The 20,165-nt window shown below is 47.8% G+C and overlaps 1 protein-coding gene across 5 annotated transcripts in view; it reads right to left on the minus strand.

Annotated features, from left to right (window-relative positions):
- The window catches only part of ITPR1 (inositol 1,4,5-trisphosphate receptor type 1), a 1,957,366-nt gene that overhangs the window by 812,447 nt on the left and 1,124,754 nt on the right, over positions 1–20,165 (minus strand). For all 5 annotated transcript variants that reach the window (XM_085624511.1, XM_085624509.1, XM_085624508.1 and 2 more), the window contains one exon: positions 18,156–18,267. In XM_085624511.1, the coding sequence (XP_085480637.1) occupies positions 18,156–18,267 (112 nt within the window). The remainder of the gene's footprint in view (positions 1–18,155; positions 18,268–20,165) is intronic.

Genomic DNA, 20,165 nt, shown 5'->3' on the forward strand with positions numbered 1-20,165 from the left:
ACAAGGATCACTGCAGGAAGAGAAGTGGCTCCCAGCAGGATGTCCGCTCGAAGACTCCATAGGAGCGTACCAAGGCAAAGGTAGAGCCTAATGCCAGCAAATACCCCACATAGGGTAAGGCTAATCCCCAGGAGCGCGTCCTCTTGGGCTAAGCACACAGTCAGAGGACTGAAAAAAACCAAGAGAATCAGCCAAACGGCTGCACTGAACAGACAGATGGTTAACCAGCCATGAACACTAACCGGTCCCTATATCAACCTGTGCATTAGGATGCACCAAGATTTATTGCAGCCCGGACAAAATACGGGAGACTGACGAATCCGCATGGCGGTCAAAAAGATCCACTCCATTGAACGACAGATCCCTGAGGGCATCCCGAATATGATCTGGGAAGCGACTGTCGCGCAGCCAAGCATGGTGGCATAAAGCCACAGTGCGAGTAAGAACCCGTCCTATAGAGTCAGTTGCATCGAGTGAAGACCTAAGGGAGAATTGTGCCATGCAGCAGAAGACGAAGCAATTCTGTCCGTGGCCCTTCTGGAATAGAAGAGAGAAGGTGAGCAACTGAGTCCCAAAGAGCGGAGGACGCGCGTGCAAACACACAGGCCGTATGTAAAGCCCAGATGCTTGCGCTAGAAGAGGCGAAAAGCCGGCGGCCACAATAATCCAGCCACCTAGACTCCCTGGTGGGAGGTAACAATGGCAAAGAGGGTAAAGACTAAATTAAAAGCCGCCTGAACAACTAGGCCGTGAGCTGTTGGGTTAAGAGACAGACAAAGAGGATCACCCGGAGCAGGGCGGTGCCTACGAGCAATAGCCCGATCAACAGGGTCACCAGAAGAGGGTCTTGACCATGTGTCATGCAGGATGTCAAGCAGAGAGTCCAAGAAGGGCAGCAAAGGTTCTATTTCAACAGGATCCAAATGGAACAGATCCAATAAAGGATCAGAAAGAAGAGGCACCACAGGAGGCTGAAAGCAGAGTACAGCAGCCGCCTCATTAATAGCACGCGCGAAGGCAGCACCAGATTCAGTCGCCATCCGTGTAGGTGAAAACAAACCGTCAGTATGAGACGGTTGAAGGCTAATCCTGCCACTAGACATGAGGAGCGGAGGAGCCGGAGACTGACCCGAAGGCCAGGCAACACAGGGAACTTGCACCCTGGCTCCTTGATCTGGGGAGTCCAAGGAAGCATCAGGTTCCAAATGAAGAGGCATAAATGGTAGAGGAGGTGTAAATGGTAGAACCGGCATCGACTGACGCCGCGTTGGAGACCTACCGCAGCCAGAGGAGTCGGGGGGAGCAGCCACCAAGGGAAGCGGAATCGACGCTAGTACCGACGCCACATCGGAGTCGCCTGGACATCTACTACCTCCACAGAGAACGCAACCGGGACGCAGACCGAGGTTGATCCCAGTGCAACCTGCCTGGAGGAAGCACAAGGTGCTGGGGCCGGTGTCGAACCTAGTGTAGTACCCGGCGTCGACCCCGGTGTCGCCTCTGTAGGCGCAGGAAGCTGCACAGGGCTATGCGCTGACAGACTGGGAGGGCCGTGCCCTGGGACCTGGCTCGGTGGCGTTGCGTTGGCTCCGGAATCTATGTCGACTCTCACAGCCGGTGCTGGGGAAACGTCCGCAGACGAGGACCCGGCATGAGTGCCTGCTACCTCTGTGGGACCCGAAGGCGCACCAGGGAGAGGGGCGACTCAAAACAAGCCTGTAATGCCTTTGAATAAGCCTCCATTTGGGAACACGTTGCCCCCAACACCCGTAAAGGGTGGATACGGAGGAGGCGGCTGCTGTGCACCCTTACCCGAACCGTGCGAGAGGAATGGGCGGCAGTGGCATGGACATTGGAGGAAGATCTCCGTAAGCGACGCCTGTGCTTATGCTTACCTGTTGTCGCACGGCGGTCGCGGGAGAGACCTCGGGAACGAGCCCAATCTCGAGAAGAGCAGCAACGGGAGGGAGCGGACCGGACATCCGTGCAGCCAGCAATTTCATGAGACGCTCCTTCAAGGACTTCAGTTTCATCCTCTTACAGGAGTCAGTCCTTGGAATCGTGGTGCACACCGAGGCACCACATACAGAGGAGGTGCAGGTCAGTGCCAGACATCTGACGTGCACAGGCTTCACAAGCCTTCAAGCCAGAAGGCATTGCACACTGTTCCAACGACACCCGAGGGTGTTGAGAAGGCCCAAAAACCAGGCCAAGGAACTGCTGGTTCTCCAGGATCTGCGTTTGGAAGCAGAAAAGAAGAAAACTGATGCCAGTGCGCCGGGAGGGGCATATATGGCTCCGCTGACATGTCCGTGGATGCCAGGGTGGAGCCAGACGGCGCCACCCCCGGCGCGCAGAAGTGCTGCTGCGAAAGATTTTCCCCATCAAGTCTAACACCTGGGGATATTCTAAGTTAAGGAATCTGCGGCTAGACGTCTATTAGATTAGTCTTTTAATTGTGCCAAGTAAAGTCAGCCATCTTTAACTGGTACTCCCTAAGTCAGTAAAAAAAGCAGTATGTGCGTGTGGGGTCAGGATTCATTTCTTTTTTTTGTCGAGGTTGCACAACTTCAGCATAAAGTATTTTGCTTTCTACCAATGCAGTACAGCTTTGCCAATAAGGATTGGCAAAGCCAAAAGGTCCCAAAGTCAACACGTACGAGTTACTTACCTCAGGTAACGATGTATCTGGTAGAGACGTTGTCTAGTCGCAGATTCCTCAACTTAGAATATCCCCAGGCGTCAGACTGGATTCGGAAAAAACTTTGCAGCAGCACCTCTGCGCGGACGGGGATGGAGCCACACGACCCCACCCTGTCTACATACGTGACATCAGCGAGGTCATATAAGTCCCTCCCGGCGCACTTACGTTAGTTTTCTTCGGAGAAACTTTTCCGCGACAACACGTAGCCACCAATCACAAAACTGTGAAAGTATGGGAACAGTGTGCGATGGATGAAAATTTGTGAATAAAAAGGATGGAGCAAGACACCACCGTAAATGACAGAATTAGACACTACCTACATATAGGTGAAAAAGCTGTGAGAAAGAACCTCGCAAGCTAAGCGAAGACCCTTCCTAAGTTCAACAAGGGAAGAATATCTCAGACAGAAATAGACTTATTACTATGCAGAACAGACGAAAATAGACTGAGTACCATGTAGAACTGTGCCGTCCAGCAAGAACCGAGCATAGAGAGACAACAGTCTACCGTAGGAATGAAAAGTCTAGCACCGCTCTATGGGAACGGAGGTCTGAAACAGGCGAACAGAACCTCCAAGAAGACTACCATAGAGGTGTCCAGAAGCCTGAGCCAACAGAGAAGGCGGAAAGACAGCAGGAGAAGAAGAAAATGAAGAGGAATCTCCTGGTGAAGGACAATGGAAAAGGCCTTATTTTACAGATAAGAAACCCTTGAGAGGGAGCCAACAGTATTATTGTGACAGAAACCCCTGAGAGGGAGTCAATGGTATTCTGGCAAACCTCAAAGGGACACAACAATGTGAGCTCCCATAAGAGAAAAAGCTATTGCCAACTGTAACCGGGGGACCAGCGGAGAACCCCACTTGGCAAGGTCCTTGCAGAACGGGGAGGCTGGGTGGGCGTTAAGGAATCGGCGGCTAGACAACGTCTCTACCAGATACATCGTTACCGAAGGTAAGTAACAGTTCCATCTGATAGAGACATCTAGCCGCAGATTCCTTAACTTAGAATAGATACAACAGCCATACCCCAAAGGGGAGGTGGGTCTGCGACAGAACCAACCGCCAAGCATCCGATCGGGCAACAGAGTGACGGATAAAGGGGGCGGCTGTGGTGGAACAGCCATACAGCAACCCAAGCAGCTTGGAAGAGCAGCAACAGGATGGCAGGTATCCTAAAAGTGCCATAATGGCGCTACAGCATACTGGTATTAAACAAATGACAGGTAGAACGGCATGAGCCCCATACCAGAGCAAAGAGAGAGGGTGAGAGAGGGAGAGGAAGACAACTCGCCGCGTAATGGCGCACGATGAGGACACCAACCCAAGCTCGAAAAGAACCTGAAGAGATGCAACCAGAGCCTAACAGACTAGCCTATAGAAGGAAGGCTCCAAGATCCCAAAAGGCAAGAACTAGAATCAGAGCAATGCGTTTGGAAAAGCTAGCGGGACAAGAATCATGCCAAGAGCACATTCATTCCCAAAAATGGAAAATAGGGGTGAATATCATCAAGTTTAAACCTGCTGAAGCACGTAGAGACAGGCAGCAGTCAAAACAGAGACCCTAAAGTGACTTACACAAGAAACAAATGCCCGACCGGGCAGTATGACCAAAGTGAGAAACAACCCACAATATAGACTTGCAGGCAGTAGCATATCCTAAGGATGTGGCCAAAAACATCAAGTTAACGAATCGTGGAAAGAGCATCAGAATCCACGACCAAACACTCCAGAAAAGACACGCACAGTGTCGGACATCAAAAAGGGGGCATTTGCCAAATTGGGGAATCACGCCAGGAAGTGGAAACAAGGAAGAACCTGTGGGATGCTTGCAACAACTCCGGAAAGCTCCCTCACACATGGAGATATTGATGTTTACCTCGCAGCCTCGAAAAGAGGTGGCGACGAAGGAAAGGGACTACCAAGGCAACCGGCACGCATACATAAATGTGCAAACATATAAATATGTAGAGAGAACAAGCCAGGAGCATGAACATGCCCCTACCGGAGCACACCTAGTACAGTAAGGGCAGGTAGGAGCCGCTTTTGAAGAGGAGATCATGCAACCTCTCAAGGAAGTGGAACAGACAACAGGCAGAATGACCAGGGGGTGAGAAGATGGTACCAGGAAAAAACAGAGCACCGTACAACGGACTACCAAGCAACGCATGGAGCCCACAGGATCTCCAGCCCCACGTGAGATAAGCAAGGCTATATAATAGCATACAAGTACCCCACATGGAGTATGCATACCCCAAACAACGGGGAACATCTCTTAGGGCAATAAGCCAAGCTAAAAGAACGCAGTAACGAACTGAACCCGTGAACATGAGTTCCTAGCCATATGACAATACCGAGCTGAGCCACCGGCTCAATACCAGTCAGAGGACCAGACACAGCAATCTGTGGAACACGGCCACGGTAGGCCAACAGGCAGCTCAAAGCAAAACGCATCCAAGGGATGCCAATAAAAGAGTAATCACCCTTGACCACAGAAAAAGAAGACATAAGTTCACCACCCATGTTAAACACAAAGCGCATCTAAATGATGCAAAAAGAAAAAGTATCACCACGGAAGATAGGCCTAAGAAGACCTAAGTGGGAGGACGAAAGCCCGCAAAGAGCTGGTGAACCGCCGACTTGGCGTGAGCATCAAACAGCAAAACCCCATGAAAAGGTAAATCAACTAGTCGCTCCCGGATATTTTCAGGGAAGACACTATCACGCAACCAAGCGTGACGCCTTAAGGCAACAGAGCTCGCCATAGCACGGCCCAAAGAATCCGCAGTATCTAAGGCTGAGTGGATTGTGAATTCAGCAAGGTCGCAACCAACCCGGAGGAGGGGAAGGAGATCAACCCAAGCACCTTCAGAGGTGGCTGAAAGCAAAGACTGCAGAGTCCCACAGGGTAGAGGTAGCCCGCACCAAAACACACATAGTATTTAAGGACCGTAGGGCCGCACTAGTGGAAGCAAAGACGTTCCTGCCCCATGACTCTAGGCATCTGACTCCTGAGAGGGAGGAAGCGTTAGAGGGGGCAGGGAGGGAAAAGCAGTCTGCAACACAAACCCTTGAACATCAGGGTGCACAAAAAGACAAACCGGATCATGCGGAGCTGGACGGTGGCGGTGCAAAACTGAACGAGCCACCGGGTCACCTGAAGCAGGCCAGACCCAGGTACCTAAAAGGGTATCATAAAGGGAAGCCTCAAAGGGTAGAAGTGGCTCCCCATTCCCGGACCCCCGATGAAGGACCTCAAGCAAGGGGTCCACAGACAAGGGGGCAGAAGGGGGTTGCATGTTTAAAATGCGGGTGGACAATGACACCACCCACAAAAAATCCGCACCGGCCTCGGTATCCCTCCGCGGAGGGGACAACTCATCAATGGGGGAGGGTTGTAAACTGACCCTCCCAAGACAGTGAGGGTGCGACCAATGTTCCACGGAAGGGAGTCCCATTGAAGAATGAGGATCCTGACTAGGCCCCTGGGGAGGCGAAAAGTCTGCCGGATCTGAGAGCTCCTGAGGAAGCTCAACAAATTCCAAGGGGGCGCGAGACAACTCCGACCTGGACAACCGCGCCGAGAGAAGCTTCATATGGCTCTCGCGCAGAGACTTCGGCTTCAGGTGTTGACACGCCTCGCAATCTGTGGAGTCATGGCGCTCGCCCAGACACCACATACAAATGAGATGCGGGTCCTTCGCGAACATCTGTCACGAACAGGAATTACAAGTTTTAAAGCCCGAAGGTATCGCGCACTGTTCCCCGACGCAAAGTGACAAGGCCTGAAAACAGGCCAGAGGAACCACTCACTCCGGATCCACGTTGCATGCGAAAAAGGAGGAAACTGACGTCAGCGCGCCGGGAGGGACTTGTATGACCTCGCTGACATCACGTACGTGGACAACGTCAGGGCGGGGTTGTGTGGCGCCGTCCCCCGGCATGCAGAGGTGCTGCTGCAAAGTTTTTTCCAGATCCACTCTGACGCCTGGGGATATTCTACATTAAGGAATCTGCGGCTAGATGTCGATCACATTAATTGGTTTTGCCAATGTTTCTCTTCCTGTTTAGTTTGTGTTTAACAATGGTTCACTTTACCATGTTGTGTGTGTGTGTGTGTGTTTCGAAAGCGCCTAATACCTCAGCCCAATGCTAAACAAAGAAACAATATAGCTGGTGTAAAATTCCTGTTTGCCAGTCTATTTCAACCTCCTGCTTCTCCCTTGTGCCACAGGTCTCCATCAAAACGTGAAAGTGATGCTCCACTCCACGGACAGCAGCAAGGTCCTTTTCATGTGGTCTTGCCTGGAATGCTATCTGGTGCGGATCCTGGATCCACAACCATATAGTTATCCGTTCAGATATGCCTAGCTGTCTCCGCAGTACGAGGCTCAACAACGCAAACACAAGGACTGAGTGGTGCATTTTGGGGTACTAATCCCTGTGGCCTGACCCAAAAGATTTATCCCACCCCGGAATATTTCATTCCGCTTGCACTTTTCTCACCCTCCCGGAAGAAGCAGCCCAGTTGAAGGTTTGCGGATGTGACCCACACACCAGCAAGCATCCTGGACTATCTTTAGTCATTGCTAACAGAAGATATCTCTACATGGCATGTCCAGCGAAGCAAACACAAATCTGAAGCATTAAGATTCCTATCCTTTGTACTAATACCGGAAGGATTATGGTTTGTCTGTAGGAGCTTTCACTGGGACATCATTAGATCTATTTTCAACAGTACTGCCCTCCTACAGGCAGTAAATGCAGAAACTGGAGACAAGAATTCATCAGATGCATAAAAACACACACTATGTAAAAATGATACAGTGGTAAAACATCCCTCTCCCTTTCGGCATTAGCAACTTTCCGAAACAGGAGCAATCAACAGCCGTCAAAGAACCACCGGTGATATTTGTATTGATATTTCAAAACACTATGCAAGGAACATCACTTTTTTACAATGACTCACAAAGCAATGATACCACCAAACTTAGGGCTGGGAATGACTGCTATGCTATCCGAACCCTCCAAACTAATTTGCAAAAGGAGCAAGAACCCGGTTTTTTCCTCATAGGGAGACCTATATTTCAATGCAATTTGGAGGGGACTAAAACTTAAGGTTCGGATAGCAGATATAGCAAGACAGAAAAGTAGAGAAGGACAGACAAGGAAGCCACAGACAAAACTACAACTCACTCCTGGGGGATTATGAACTTGCTGGACATAAGATCAGTTTCCTTTATTTCCATAGTTCACCCCAGCCATGTTTTGTTAATCCTTCATCCTTTTTACCAACTAGGAGATACCGATTGTCCACTGGTAACCAATGGGCTTTGATCAGTTTTCTGCCAAAAGAAGGTATCAGTGGAAGCTGTGCAAACGCAAAAGCGGTTGAATTTGTGCAGCATCTTCCTGCAGGCTGCGTGTGCCAGAAAATCACTACATTTGCCAGCAGTGGAGAGTCCCCCAGGAGTACATGAGGCACAGAGGTTATCATGATCACGACGACTAGAAGATGATTACTTGCCAGAAGGAAAATAGAAGCAGACGCTACCAAACACTCTACCCTCCAGACATTGTGTTTAGTCTCAACTTGCAATCACTCCTGGCATATAGCGTTCTTGCATCCACCATTTACCTCTTCACCAAACCCAACATTCAGCAGCCACCCATCCAGGCGCAATCCAGAAAGGTCACATCCCATGCGCACTTTACAAGGTCAGTCACCTTCCATACAAAAAGCCCCTGATGCAGCCTTCTATAGTTGCAAAGTAATCGGCCAAGTATCACTTTTTATGGAAGATAATGAGGAATCCGAGCCCGATTACTTCCAAAAAGTAATAGCCACTAGAGGATTCACATAGTATTGGGAAATGGGGAGGAGAACAGAACTATAAAACCTCTGTGATATCTGGTTCATCGAGCGACATCAGCTGCAGAGCAGGAAGAGCAAAAGAACAGGGACAGAGCAAGAGAGAGAAGTCAGTGATCTTGGAAACTAAAACATTGCATGTGCTAAGAAAGGTATTAGCCACAGATAACCAAGAAACAAAATCGTGTTAGACTACTGCTATTCTTGTACGTAGTTCCTTTCCTAGATATAAGAAATGCACAGATATCCAATCATCTCTTCACCATCCTTCAAACAGAATATTTCACACCCCTTGATCACTCATACTGCCAGCAATAGCGCCATCAAATAGGTCAGAATAAGTTTTACAGCTGCTGGCTTGACAGAGGAAAGCAATCGATTCCTGCATTTGAATAAAACTCTTTGAAAGTAAAATGCAACACTAAAACAGAGGCAAAAATACAAAACAATTGGTTAAATAAAAGCAAGACAGAGCCAGACATTCAGCAAATTTGGTCTGACGTTGACCAAAAATGCTACTCACTGGTAGTAAATCAGATAGGTTTAAATCTCATTGTCAAATTATTGGAAAGTTTGACACTCCAGTGACCAGAGGTACAACCCAAGTCACTTACATAATTGGCACATCTACTCTATTTAGAATATAAAAACTCTTCTGCTAACACTACTGTTGACCTAGGTGAGTCACCGTGGCGGGTGGGAGTTGGTATCAAAACATTATGGGACAGGATAGCAGTGTTCATGTGGTGATTAACTCCTTAACTTTTTCTCCCTCCAGTCCCAAGACACGGGGAAAAAAAGAATAGAAAGGGAAATCTGCAAATGCGGTAAAGGGGTAAGCTCGGTCAAGCAAAGGAATGGATTATACAACATAAAGCTGACCCAGCGCTCAAAAGTACACCAGTGAGAAAACTATAGGAATGTATGTTAAAGGTCCAAGCCGCTGCTGGGAAAATCTGAGGAACAGGTTTGAAGAATGAGTTGAAACATACTCCATTAAAAGTCAGCATTTAGGTGCCAAAACAAAATTAGTAGGAAAGGGAGGGCTCACCTGCCTGTATGTTCAGTAAAAATCAAAAACAGTATGGGAGTAACACTGATTTACATAGATGCACAGTAAAATATCTGCCACAAGTCCTTTGAAAATATAATGCAGCCATTAGTTGGAATAAATTAATGGCAGCTTTCATAGTCTGGATGCTTGGTGCTTACAAACCAAGCACCATTAACAGTTTGAGCTGCAAACATGACCGTTTAGTGATTACTAATGCCCACTTCACGAAGGACAGAAGTTTATAGAACATAGATCATGTACAATCTTGTTCCGAGTCAGGAGCAGCAATATGCACAGTTTGAACTAAACATAGCAAATACAAATCTAAAGACTTTGCATCATACTTTACCATGACATTCACTACATAGAGATGTTTACATCACAAAGAGTGCTACCAAGAGAATCTGTAATTATCTGTGGTTCAGCACCTTCTACTGCTGGAGTGGCTGATCACCCAGCATGCATGTGATTACATATTGTGGCTAAAATAATTATTTACCATAGAGGACTTTAATGGACTCCTATTATAAAGCTTCAAGGACCTTGTGTACTTTAATACTACTTTATCCTTTGGTATAACACACTAAACAGCCTTATTGTCTTTTATTCTTATCTTACTGATGACACCCTCAAAGATGAAGGACTAGGCCATAAACAGCTCAGAGTAGGCTAAGTAGACATAGCCTCTGCAATAAAAAGCTTGGAGTAGGCTAAGTAGACCACCTTTGCCATAAATAGTTCGGAGTAGGTCAAGTAGGTAGATCACCATTAGTCATCCAATCTTGACTACTTCGTGGTGCCAGATCCTTAACATCTTGATTTTAGGTGCCAGGGATTCGTTCAATACCCTGCAGTGGAACATGCAAAACATGCTGTTACTGACTTATGGGGCATCATATAGTTGGACAGTCAGTACCAGGTATAGCTCCTCTAGCAGGATTTTTAATCTCTGTAATAGATACTACCTTGTCAAGCACTTGATCCCAATCTTGCTAAGTACAAGGGTTTCAGTGAAAGAAACGCGTTCCTTACCTGTAACAGCAGTTATCCAGTATCGGTGTCTTTCATAGATTCACATGCCTGAATCATTCCCCGTCGTCGAGACGGGAGCCTCCGGTACATAGAAAAGTAATGTCCTATAGACATACATAGAGAAAAATAGGCCTAAGGGCCTCCCCTTAGTAGCCCATCCTTGTCCTTATGTAAAAAGGACCAAACTTAGAGACAGCCAATCAGCTATCACCTCCCTCTAGAACCTTCCTGACAGGAGCCTCAGTCACTCAGATTTTCGTACGCACCAAGCTAGGTAGGCGTAATACAGTTAGAGAGAGACGCGAGTTCTTCCAGGGGAGGCGGGAGGGTTGCATGTGAATCTATGAAAGACACCAATACTGGATAACTGCTGTTACAGGTAAGTAACGCGTTTCTTATCCAGTATTAGGGGTGTCTTTCATAGATTCACATGCTTGAATCAGAGTAGTCAGCAATACATTATGCACATTTCTGATGTAATCATGCCATATAGTCATTTTAGATAATACACATATTACCATGCGACTTTGAAACATTGGCATACATCAATATATCATAGCAGCAAGAGATGTGCATACCAGGATGGCGGGATGTTGGAAGGCTCACCTCATTGGAATAGATGGCGAAGCACCGCCTGGCCCACTGCTGCATCCTTCATAAGTTCAGCATCCAGGCAGTAGTGTCTGGAGGTGGTGTGCGGTGACTTCCACGTCGCCGCTCTACATATGTCCAAAATCGGCACTCCAGCGAACAGCGCTGCTGTGGACATTGCTCTGGTGGAATGCGCTGCAACCTTAGCTCTCAAAGGCCGTCCGGCCCCGTCATGGCAGAATGCTATCGCTGAGGAGATCCACCTTGAGATGCTCTGTTTCGTTAGAGGCATACCCATCCTTGGCCTACTGTAGGCCACAAATAGCTGTGATGACTTCCTGAAGCTCTTTGTTTTGTCTATGTAAAACTTTAGACACCTTTTGAGGTCCAAGGAGTGTAGCGTCCTTTCTGCTGCGGTGGTAGGGTTTGCAAAGAAGGAACGTAGAACCATCGGTTCATTAAGGTGAAAGTCTGAAGGCACTTTCGGTATGAACTTAGGATTTGTCCTCCACACCACCCTGTCTTGTTTGAACTGCATGAAGGGTTCCTGAATGGATAGAGCCTGTAGCTCGCTGACTCTCCTGGCAGATGTTAGAGCGAGCAGCAGAGCCGTTTACCATGAGATGTACTTGATGGATGCTCGATGAATGGGCTCAAAAGGGTGCTTCATGAGTTGGTGAAGGACTACATTGAGGTGCCATGTCGGTGGGACCCCTCTAGGTCTTGGGAAGGATCTATATAGTCCCTTTAGGAACTGCTTGATAAGCCTATTGGACCAGAGAGACGGTCCTTTGTAGGTCCTGGTGAATCGTGAAATGGCCGCCAGATGCACCTTTATGGATGCGTGCGCCAATCCTGACTGTGCCAAGTGTAGTAGATATGGCAATATCTGTTCGGGTGTGATATGGAGTGGTCTCAGGCCTTTCTCTAAACACCATGTGCAGAATCGCTTCCATTTTAGAGAGTACGTTTTATTGGTACTGTCCGCTCTTGCTTTTGCCAGCACGTCCCTGCATTCCTGCGGGATGTTTAGATGACAGAACTCTCTGTGCTCAGGAGCCAGGCCGATAACCTGAGCATTTGCAGGTTCGGGTATTGCACCTGCCCGTTGGACATTGTCAGCAGGTTCGGGTGCTGCTTCAGACGAATCGGTGTCCTGATGGAGAGGCGATGAAGATCCGAGAACCAGTGCTGCCTCGGCCAGAACGGGGCAATTAGGATCAGGGTACAGGGCTCCGCCTTCATCTTTCTGAGAACCCTGGAAATCATTGGAAACGGTGGGAAAGCGTACGCAAATACGCTGAACCAACCTATGGAAAAAGCATTTCCGAGTGACCTTGGTTGGGGACGCCAGCTTGCGTAGTTTGGGCATTTGGCGTTCTCCTTGGTGGCAAACAGGTAGATTCCTGGGACTCCCCATTCTGAGAATATGTGATCCAGCATACTCTTGTCGAGCTCCCATTCGTGGGAGAGGGATTTCTGTCTGCTTAGGGCGTCCGCAATGGTGTTGTCCTTGCCCGGGACATAGTCCACCCTGAGCATAATCCCATGGAGTACAAGCCAGTTCCAGACCTTTTGCGATTCGCGTGATAGAGTGAGCTAACTCGTTCCTCCCTGTTTGTTGAGATAGTGCATCGTCGTGGTGTTGTCCGTTCTGACGAGCACCTGGGAGTTCTGGATGCGTGGTAAAAAGGCTTGTAGCGCCAGATACACAGCCCTCAGTTCCAGAAGATTGATATGGAGTTGCTTCTCCTGATTTGTCCATTTGCCGCTTACTTGGAGGTCCTGTAGGACGGCTCCCCAGCCTTCCAGGGATGCATCGGTGGTGATCACCAGAGGTGCTGCTGGAAGTAGGAATGGCAGTCCTATAGACAAATTCTTGTGATCTCTCCACCATTCCAGGCTCTTGGATATTTGCGGTGTTATCTTCACAATGTCTTCGAAAGAACCTGTACTCTGTGTCCATTGGTTCGAGAGGGCTTCTTGCAATGGACGCATCCTGAGTCTGCAGTGAGGGATGAGGAGTATACAAGAAGACATCATTCCTAGGAGTGATTTGTAGGTTCTAACTCTTAGGGACTTCTTTGATGCCACAGCCGTGGCCAGAGATATTATTTTGTTTTCCCTTTCCTTTGAAGGAAATGCCCTTGCGCATTCCGTGTTCAAGGTCGCCCCGAGGAAGGTGATGTTTCTTGTTGGGGACATGCAGGATTTCTCGTGATTGAGAGTCAATCCTAGTTGTTGAAAAAGATTGGTGCAGGCGTTGGAGGATTCGGTCGCGCCTGCAGCTGAAGGTGCCTTTTCCAGCCAGTCGTCGAGGTAGGGGAAGACTTGGTGACCCATTTGACGCAGGAAAGCTGCCACAGGTGAAAGGCACTTGGTGAAAATCCGCGGTGCGGATTTGAGGCCAAACGGTAGGACTTTGAATTGGTAGTGCTGTCCTGACACCTCGAATCTCAGGAATTTTCTGTGCCCCTTGAGTATCGGGATGTGGTAGTAGGCATCCTGGAGATCCAAAGATGTCATAAAATCTCCTTTTTCTAGAATGCCTAGTATTTCTTGGATCGTCACCATCCTGAACGACTGACTCTTCAGGAAAGAGTTGAGTGCCCTGAGGTCTAGTATGGGCCTCCACTTTTTCTCCTTCTTGCGTATAAGAAAGAAGCGGGAATAGAATCCCTTCCCTCTTTGAGACTATGGAACTCGCTCGATCGCTCCTTTCTTCAACATCGCAGATATTTCTTGGAGCAGCAGTCGTAGATGTTTGTGCGGAAGCCTGCGGGGAGGGGTTGCAGGTGGGATGGTGGTGAACTCCAGGGAATGGCCGAATCTTATTAATTGGAGTACCCACCGATCTGTGGTGATGAGATGCCAATTTTCTAGGAAATAGGTCAATTTTCCTCCAATCTTTAATGAGGGATATAGTTGCTGGACTGGCTGGAGTAATTGGTCACTGGCGTCCGCCAGTGCCCCTCTTCTGGTTTTTGCCCCTGAAGTTTGATCTCCCATAAGAAGTCTGACGACCTTGTTGCTGCTTCTGCTGGTACTGGGATTTATTCTGGTAGGAATACGAGGACCTATTTTGATAGGATCCCCTGTAGGAGGACTGGCCCCTGGATTTGTTGCCTCGAAAGGACTGATTCCTTGCCTGCAAAGTACCAAGTGCTCTAGCAGTATCAGTGTCTTTCTTGATCGCTTGGAGCGCCTCGTCAATCTTGTCCCCGAAAAGGTGTTGGCCGTCGAAGGCCATGTCCAGCACCTTCGTCTGCACCTCCTGCCTGAATGATGTTGCCTTAAGCCATCCCTGACGGCGCAGGACTGCTGCCCCAGCTAGTTGTCGAAAGCCCGTCATGGCTACATCTATGGCACAATCAATGATCTCAGCTGCCGAGGTTTGACCCTCCGTAAGCAGTGCCTTGACCTTCTCCTGAACTGTGTCTGGCAGTTCCGCTATATATGGGGCTATATCTTCCCAAAGTTGGCGGTTATAACGCCCTAACAGGGCTATGGAGTTGGCCACCTTGATGGTCATGGCCGATGTCGTAGTAAACCTTTTACCGATTGTGTCCAACTTCCTGCCTTCCTTGTCCGGTGGGGCTGACAGAGGAGAGGAAGGGCTGCGAGAATTCTTTTGGGCCGCCTGGGTTACGACCGAATCCGGTTTCGGGTGCCCATTAAGGCAAGCTGGGGCTGTGGTTGGAGCCTTGTATTTTTTATCCAGGCGTGGAACAACCGCAGGTACAGAGGCCGGCGTCAGCATCAGTTTCTTTCCCTGGTCCCAGAGAAATTCTATTATTGGGATCGACTTCGTTGTCTTCTTTGTTTGCTCCTTGAAGTCATGTAAGAAGCACTCGGTCTCAGTCGATTCCATCACCATATGAAATCGCTTCGCTGCTCTTTCCACTATTCTGTGGAAACCGCAAATGTCCACTGGCGGTGAATCTGCTTGGCGCGGCTGGGGTGAAGCTGGGGAAGATGCCACATACTCTTCCTCCTCATCGTGATCCGTGTGGTCTTCTTGGACTTCCCCCTCTTCCATTTCTTCAGCCTCCTCATCTGATGATTCTATCACTTGAGGTGGCACTTTCTCATGGCGGACCTGAGTAGTTGGCCGTGTCTGTTTTGGGGCTGCCGCTGGTGTATTTGCAGTAGGCGTCGGGCCCCCTGTCTCCGTTGCCGGAGATTCCGGGAAACACAGTTTGTAGTCCCGGATAAGGTATTTAAGGTCATTTACAATTGAAACGGGAAGGCATACCATCGGGGTGACCTCCGTGCGAACCTGAGCTCGGAAAGAGTGTTCCTGGTAGCTCATCTCCTCCTGTTCTTCGTCCGTGCTCTGACATTTCACGTGAAGGTCTGAAGGGGAAGTAGCCTGATCCAGGAGTTCTTCTTCAGATTCCTCACTCTGGAGAATCTCCGTAGGCAAATGAGTTTGCACCTTACTTGGTGACGTTGTTTCTGGTGTAATCTGCTTCTTGGTCAGTTTGCCGGACACAGAACCTTTTGCAGGATCCCCTGCCGTCGTCATTGGTGTTGTCGACGGTGGTAGGGTCCTAGACGACGTTTCTATCAGCTTGGATTTCTTCCATGGCTCGGTAATGACCAATGTCGACGATTCCTCCGTCGACGGTACCCTAGTCGACGGCATGACCTTCGTCGACGGTGCCTCCGTAGACGATATTTTCTTCGTCGGCGATGCGCTCGTCGGCGATGCGCTAGTCGGCGATGCGCTAGTCGGCGATTCATTCCTCGTCGACGTCGTCGACGTCTTCGTCGTCAATCCTCCCGTCGACGGGGGGCTCTTCATCGATGTCGTCATCGGGGCAATCTTCGCCGTCGACGAGCTTTTGGACGCAGACGACGGCTTCAGCAGGGTTATAGATGGAATAGGTTTACCTGCCGAAGACGATGGAGTGGTCGTCGTCGACGAGAAAACTGACGACGCTGTCGTCGTTGACACAGTCGTCGTCGCTGTGGAGACAAACTGGCGCCACAACTCTTTTTTGCGCTGAGGAGGATGTCGCAAGTTTGCTGGACGACTGGGTAGGCTTCTTAAAAGCCTGAGAATCCTTTTCAGACACCGAAGATTTTGTCGATCTTGCCTCTGAAGACTTCTTTTGTGCCTTCATAGGAGGAGTGTCTGAGGGGCCAGAGGACGCCACTCTTGGCCTCTTCAGGGAGACTTCAGAGGTCCTTGAAAAGCTTCCCTCTGAGGATTCCACATTATCCCTCTCCTTAAGTCTGTCCAGCCAGATGAGCAGGCGACCCTCTGTCCCTCAAGGTCTTTTGAGGGAAAGACCTACATATCTTACAGTCTTTAGGTATGTGGTCAGGATAAAGGAAATATAGGCAGAGGTCATGCTTGTCATCCACATGTAGCCTTTTCTTCCCACATGAAGAGCAGGCCCTGAAAAGGGCTTTCTTCTGGGAATCAGACATGCCAGAATTTTGAAGAAATAAATCACTTACTGCAGTGATAAGTGGCTTGAAGTAATCCTGTTCAAGATTTTGAAGAAAGAACTCACTTTAAAAGTGAACAAGTTGGTTTTGAAGAAATCCTGAGGAGAACTCAGGCTGGAGACTCCCTAGCACCACGTGCAGTAGAAAATCTGAGGGACTGAGGCTCCTGTCAGGAAGGTTCTAGAGGGAGGGGATAGCTGATTGGCTGGCTCTAAGAGTTTGGTCCTTTTTACATAAGGACAAGGATAGGCTACTAAGGGGAGGCCCTTAGGCCTATTTTTCTCTATGTATGTCTATAGGACATTACTTTTCTATGTACCGGAGGCTCCAGTCTCGACGACGGGGAAAGATTCAGGCATGTGAATCTATGAAAGACACCCCTAATACTGGATAACAAGAAACCATCAGAGAAGATCAATAATTGTTAATGGCAGTGTGTTCATTGTTCTCTTTCCTACTCAAGACAGTGTTAAAGAATCTCTTTGAGTAAGCCTGATCAAGATCAATACTATGCAAGGACCATTCTGATGAGTAGACAAGCCCCTGGGTATCCAGGCTACACGATTTCAGATTCCATTCACTGCGCACATTCTAGACAACCATTTTCCTCCTCTACTTCCTCTTCTCCTATACTGCCAGCCCCAATTCTTATAAGACTGCACGGCACAATTCTGGCCCTTCCAGGTTGTGATAAGTATCAGGTGCACCAATGATGTAAGGGGTGCAAACCTATACTGAATTATAGATTGGTAACAGTGATTAACGTGGACGTTTTTCACAGAGGTGTCCCAAGTCGCATCAAATCAACAAGAGCAATGCTAGGGTTGTTTACATTGTCACATAAAACACACGAAAAAAATCTGCAATTCACTTTTTAACCATCTACAATTTTATGTTACGTATGACCCCCAAAATCATCAATGCATGCATTCAACTTCAATGCTGGGGGCAGAGAAGTAATGCGGGAGCTATAACTATCTCTCCTTTCTGTCCCAAATGTTTAAAAACACATACCTAATACAACCTACCCCTTACTCTGGTCATTTTCTCTGCTCTGGAAGCTATGCACCCTGCCCCTATCCCTTTCCCTACAGGCTCTAAGAGGCCAGTTAGAGAATAGTGGAATTCCTTTATGACATTAGCAACAGCAGTAAACAAGTTCTGTTACCTACGGTTGCTATGTCAAAGCAGTGAATTACTGGATGTAGATTCTAGCTAGCACTTCACGCTAATTGCGCTCTACGAAAGCCATGCATAATAGCATAACTATCGTTTGCCATGCAGACTTTAACAGAGGGGTCCTGTAAAAAGTGTACGAATACAGGCATTTAGACATTGGGTCTGCATGGTGTATTTGCAATCTTAGTTTGCTACGTAGAATCCTAATTGTACGCAGGTCAGAAAAATCTCCTGTCGGTGTTAAAATTCATAAATTGCACTTTACCTTATCTCCATAGCCCCGATCTTTGGTCATCATCTCCCGGAGGGTCTGCAATACTTTGATGCACAGTTTTTCTTCATTCTCCTCCAGCAGCTGCTTAGTGTGTCTGATTAACCTGGTTGACAACCACAAAAGGAAACTAGGTTTCATTTCCTGCTGCAGGACAACTAACTGCAACACATTAAGGTAAAAAGCTATTTCAGCTGCTATTAATTCAGTTGACTTCAGACACAAAAAATGGCTATTACAATTGTCAATCAAGCATGCCTGCAAGTGATATTAACCTTTAACTACTGGACAGCTGGGTGATCGTGGTGTGCAGGAGCATGGCTTGGGGGAAGGTAAGGACCGTGGTTCTAGGGGGTAAGGGCAACTAGGCGTTGAGGTTGGGTACCCCAGTTTTCCATGGAGACCAACTGGGGATACCTGGAGAAAATATTGACTCAAGGTGCACTCAGGCACTAGGAAATTGGGAGATTCCCAGGTATTCTCTCAAAAAGAAACCTGCTTGTGGCATTAGCAAAGGGATTCACAAGGATTCTTCAGTACTAAGAAATCTCATTGACACTGATAAAAAGGGAGGATTACGTTCCGTGTGTGTGTGTGTGTATCTCCCAACTGCCATAGCAGTAGAAAACCATCTCCAAAACTGAAAATACATCACAGCAGGGTTTTCCAATGTTCTTAAGAGGTACAAGTAACGGTTTCCACTGTACAGATGAATTGAGTAAGTTATTTTAGCAAATGTCTTTAACATCAGAATGACAGCAAGTGGCTCACGGAAATGGCTGCTCCAGTCTCATCTTGAGACTTTATAGCTTATAGGTCGAGCTGAACACCCTAGCAGCATGCATCTCTAAAACATGGTCTGCAGTACCACTGCGCAAGTACAGGATAGCTAAAGGGCCAACCACGGAGTCTAATGAAGGACTAAAAGTAAAGCTTTAATAACTGCCGACCTTTTGCTCATATGGCATCTCCTTCAGAGCCATCTGCCTAAAAGGCCAAAGTACTAAAAACACAACCATATTGAATTTTGATTCGTTAATATTTCAGGAGTTTGAGAGTATTCTGATTGAGATCAGTAAGCACCAGACTGCATCTAAAAATCTTTTCCAAATATTGGTGGTTATGCTGTGCCTGGGCAAACCTGGTCTGAGAAGAATGTGGCCAGATGTCTTTTTAGGTCTTCCTTTGGCATCTTCAAAAGAATGCTGATGCAGAGATTGTTCCACCTCAAAACAGACTTCATTTGCACTAGTTAAACTTATAATAGGAATCCTGTAACAAAGCAGCTGTGCATCCTTTCAGTGCTATCCGGCGCAAGGTCTCTGCTCAAGGGGCTCTAGTGGAGTGCTTTCTTGAATGGTTTGAAATCCCAATTTCCTCCACTGCCTCCTATCTGCATTTATTTTCCCTCATTGAACACTGCAATTTGGTTCTGTTGCTTCTGATCAGGATCAATTTGAGCCCATGCATATGTACAGAAAACACCAAGTTGCAAATTGTTAGTAGTTGTCATCGCTGCTGCCTGTAGAGTGAGCAACCATCCTCCACGTTTTTAGTGAGCTACGGTTGTGTTGCATGCAAAACTTTCTTTTAACTGTTTTAGATTTAGCTCAAATTCTATTGCTTTCATTGTTTTACCACTCACTCTTTAAAGCGTGAGGTGTTTCCACATTTGGACCCTTCTAGAACCCTCAGTTACCATGTTCATCATGCCAAGGACCCTTTTTCGAATAACCAGACCTAGACCCTCCTAAAGAAAGTCTCTAAGGTTTGAACATTTTGAGCCACAGTCATTTTTAAACTTTCCATTAACTAGAACATGTTTACAAAACACAAGTCCAGCTTGCAGTGATTCTTTGAAACCTCTATCTGAATTGGCAATCACATGTTCCCAGATCAACCTCCTTCAGGGGAGCAAAGTGCCTGCATGGCGGCAGGGCTACAGATAGTAATTATCTTATTAATACTTTACCTACCCATGTATATTTTACCTTCTGAAACTGC

Source organism: Triturus cristatus, chromosome 9 (assembly GCF_964204655.1).
Source record: "Triturus cristatus chromosome 9, aTriCri1.1, whole genome shotgun sequence".
In the NCBI taxonomy this organism is placed as follows: Eukaryota; Metazoa; Chordata; class Amphibia; order Caudata; family Salamandridae; genus Triturus; species Triturus cristatus.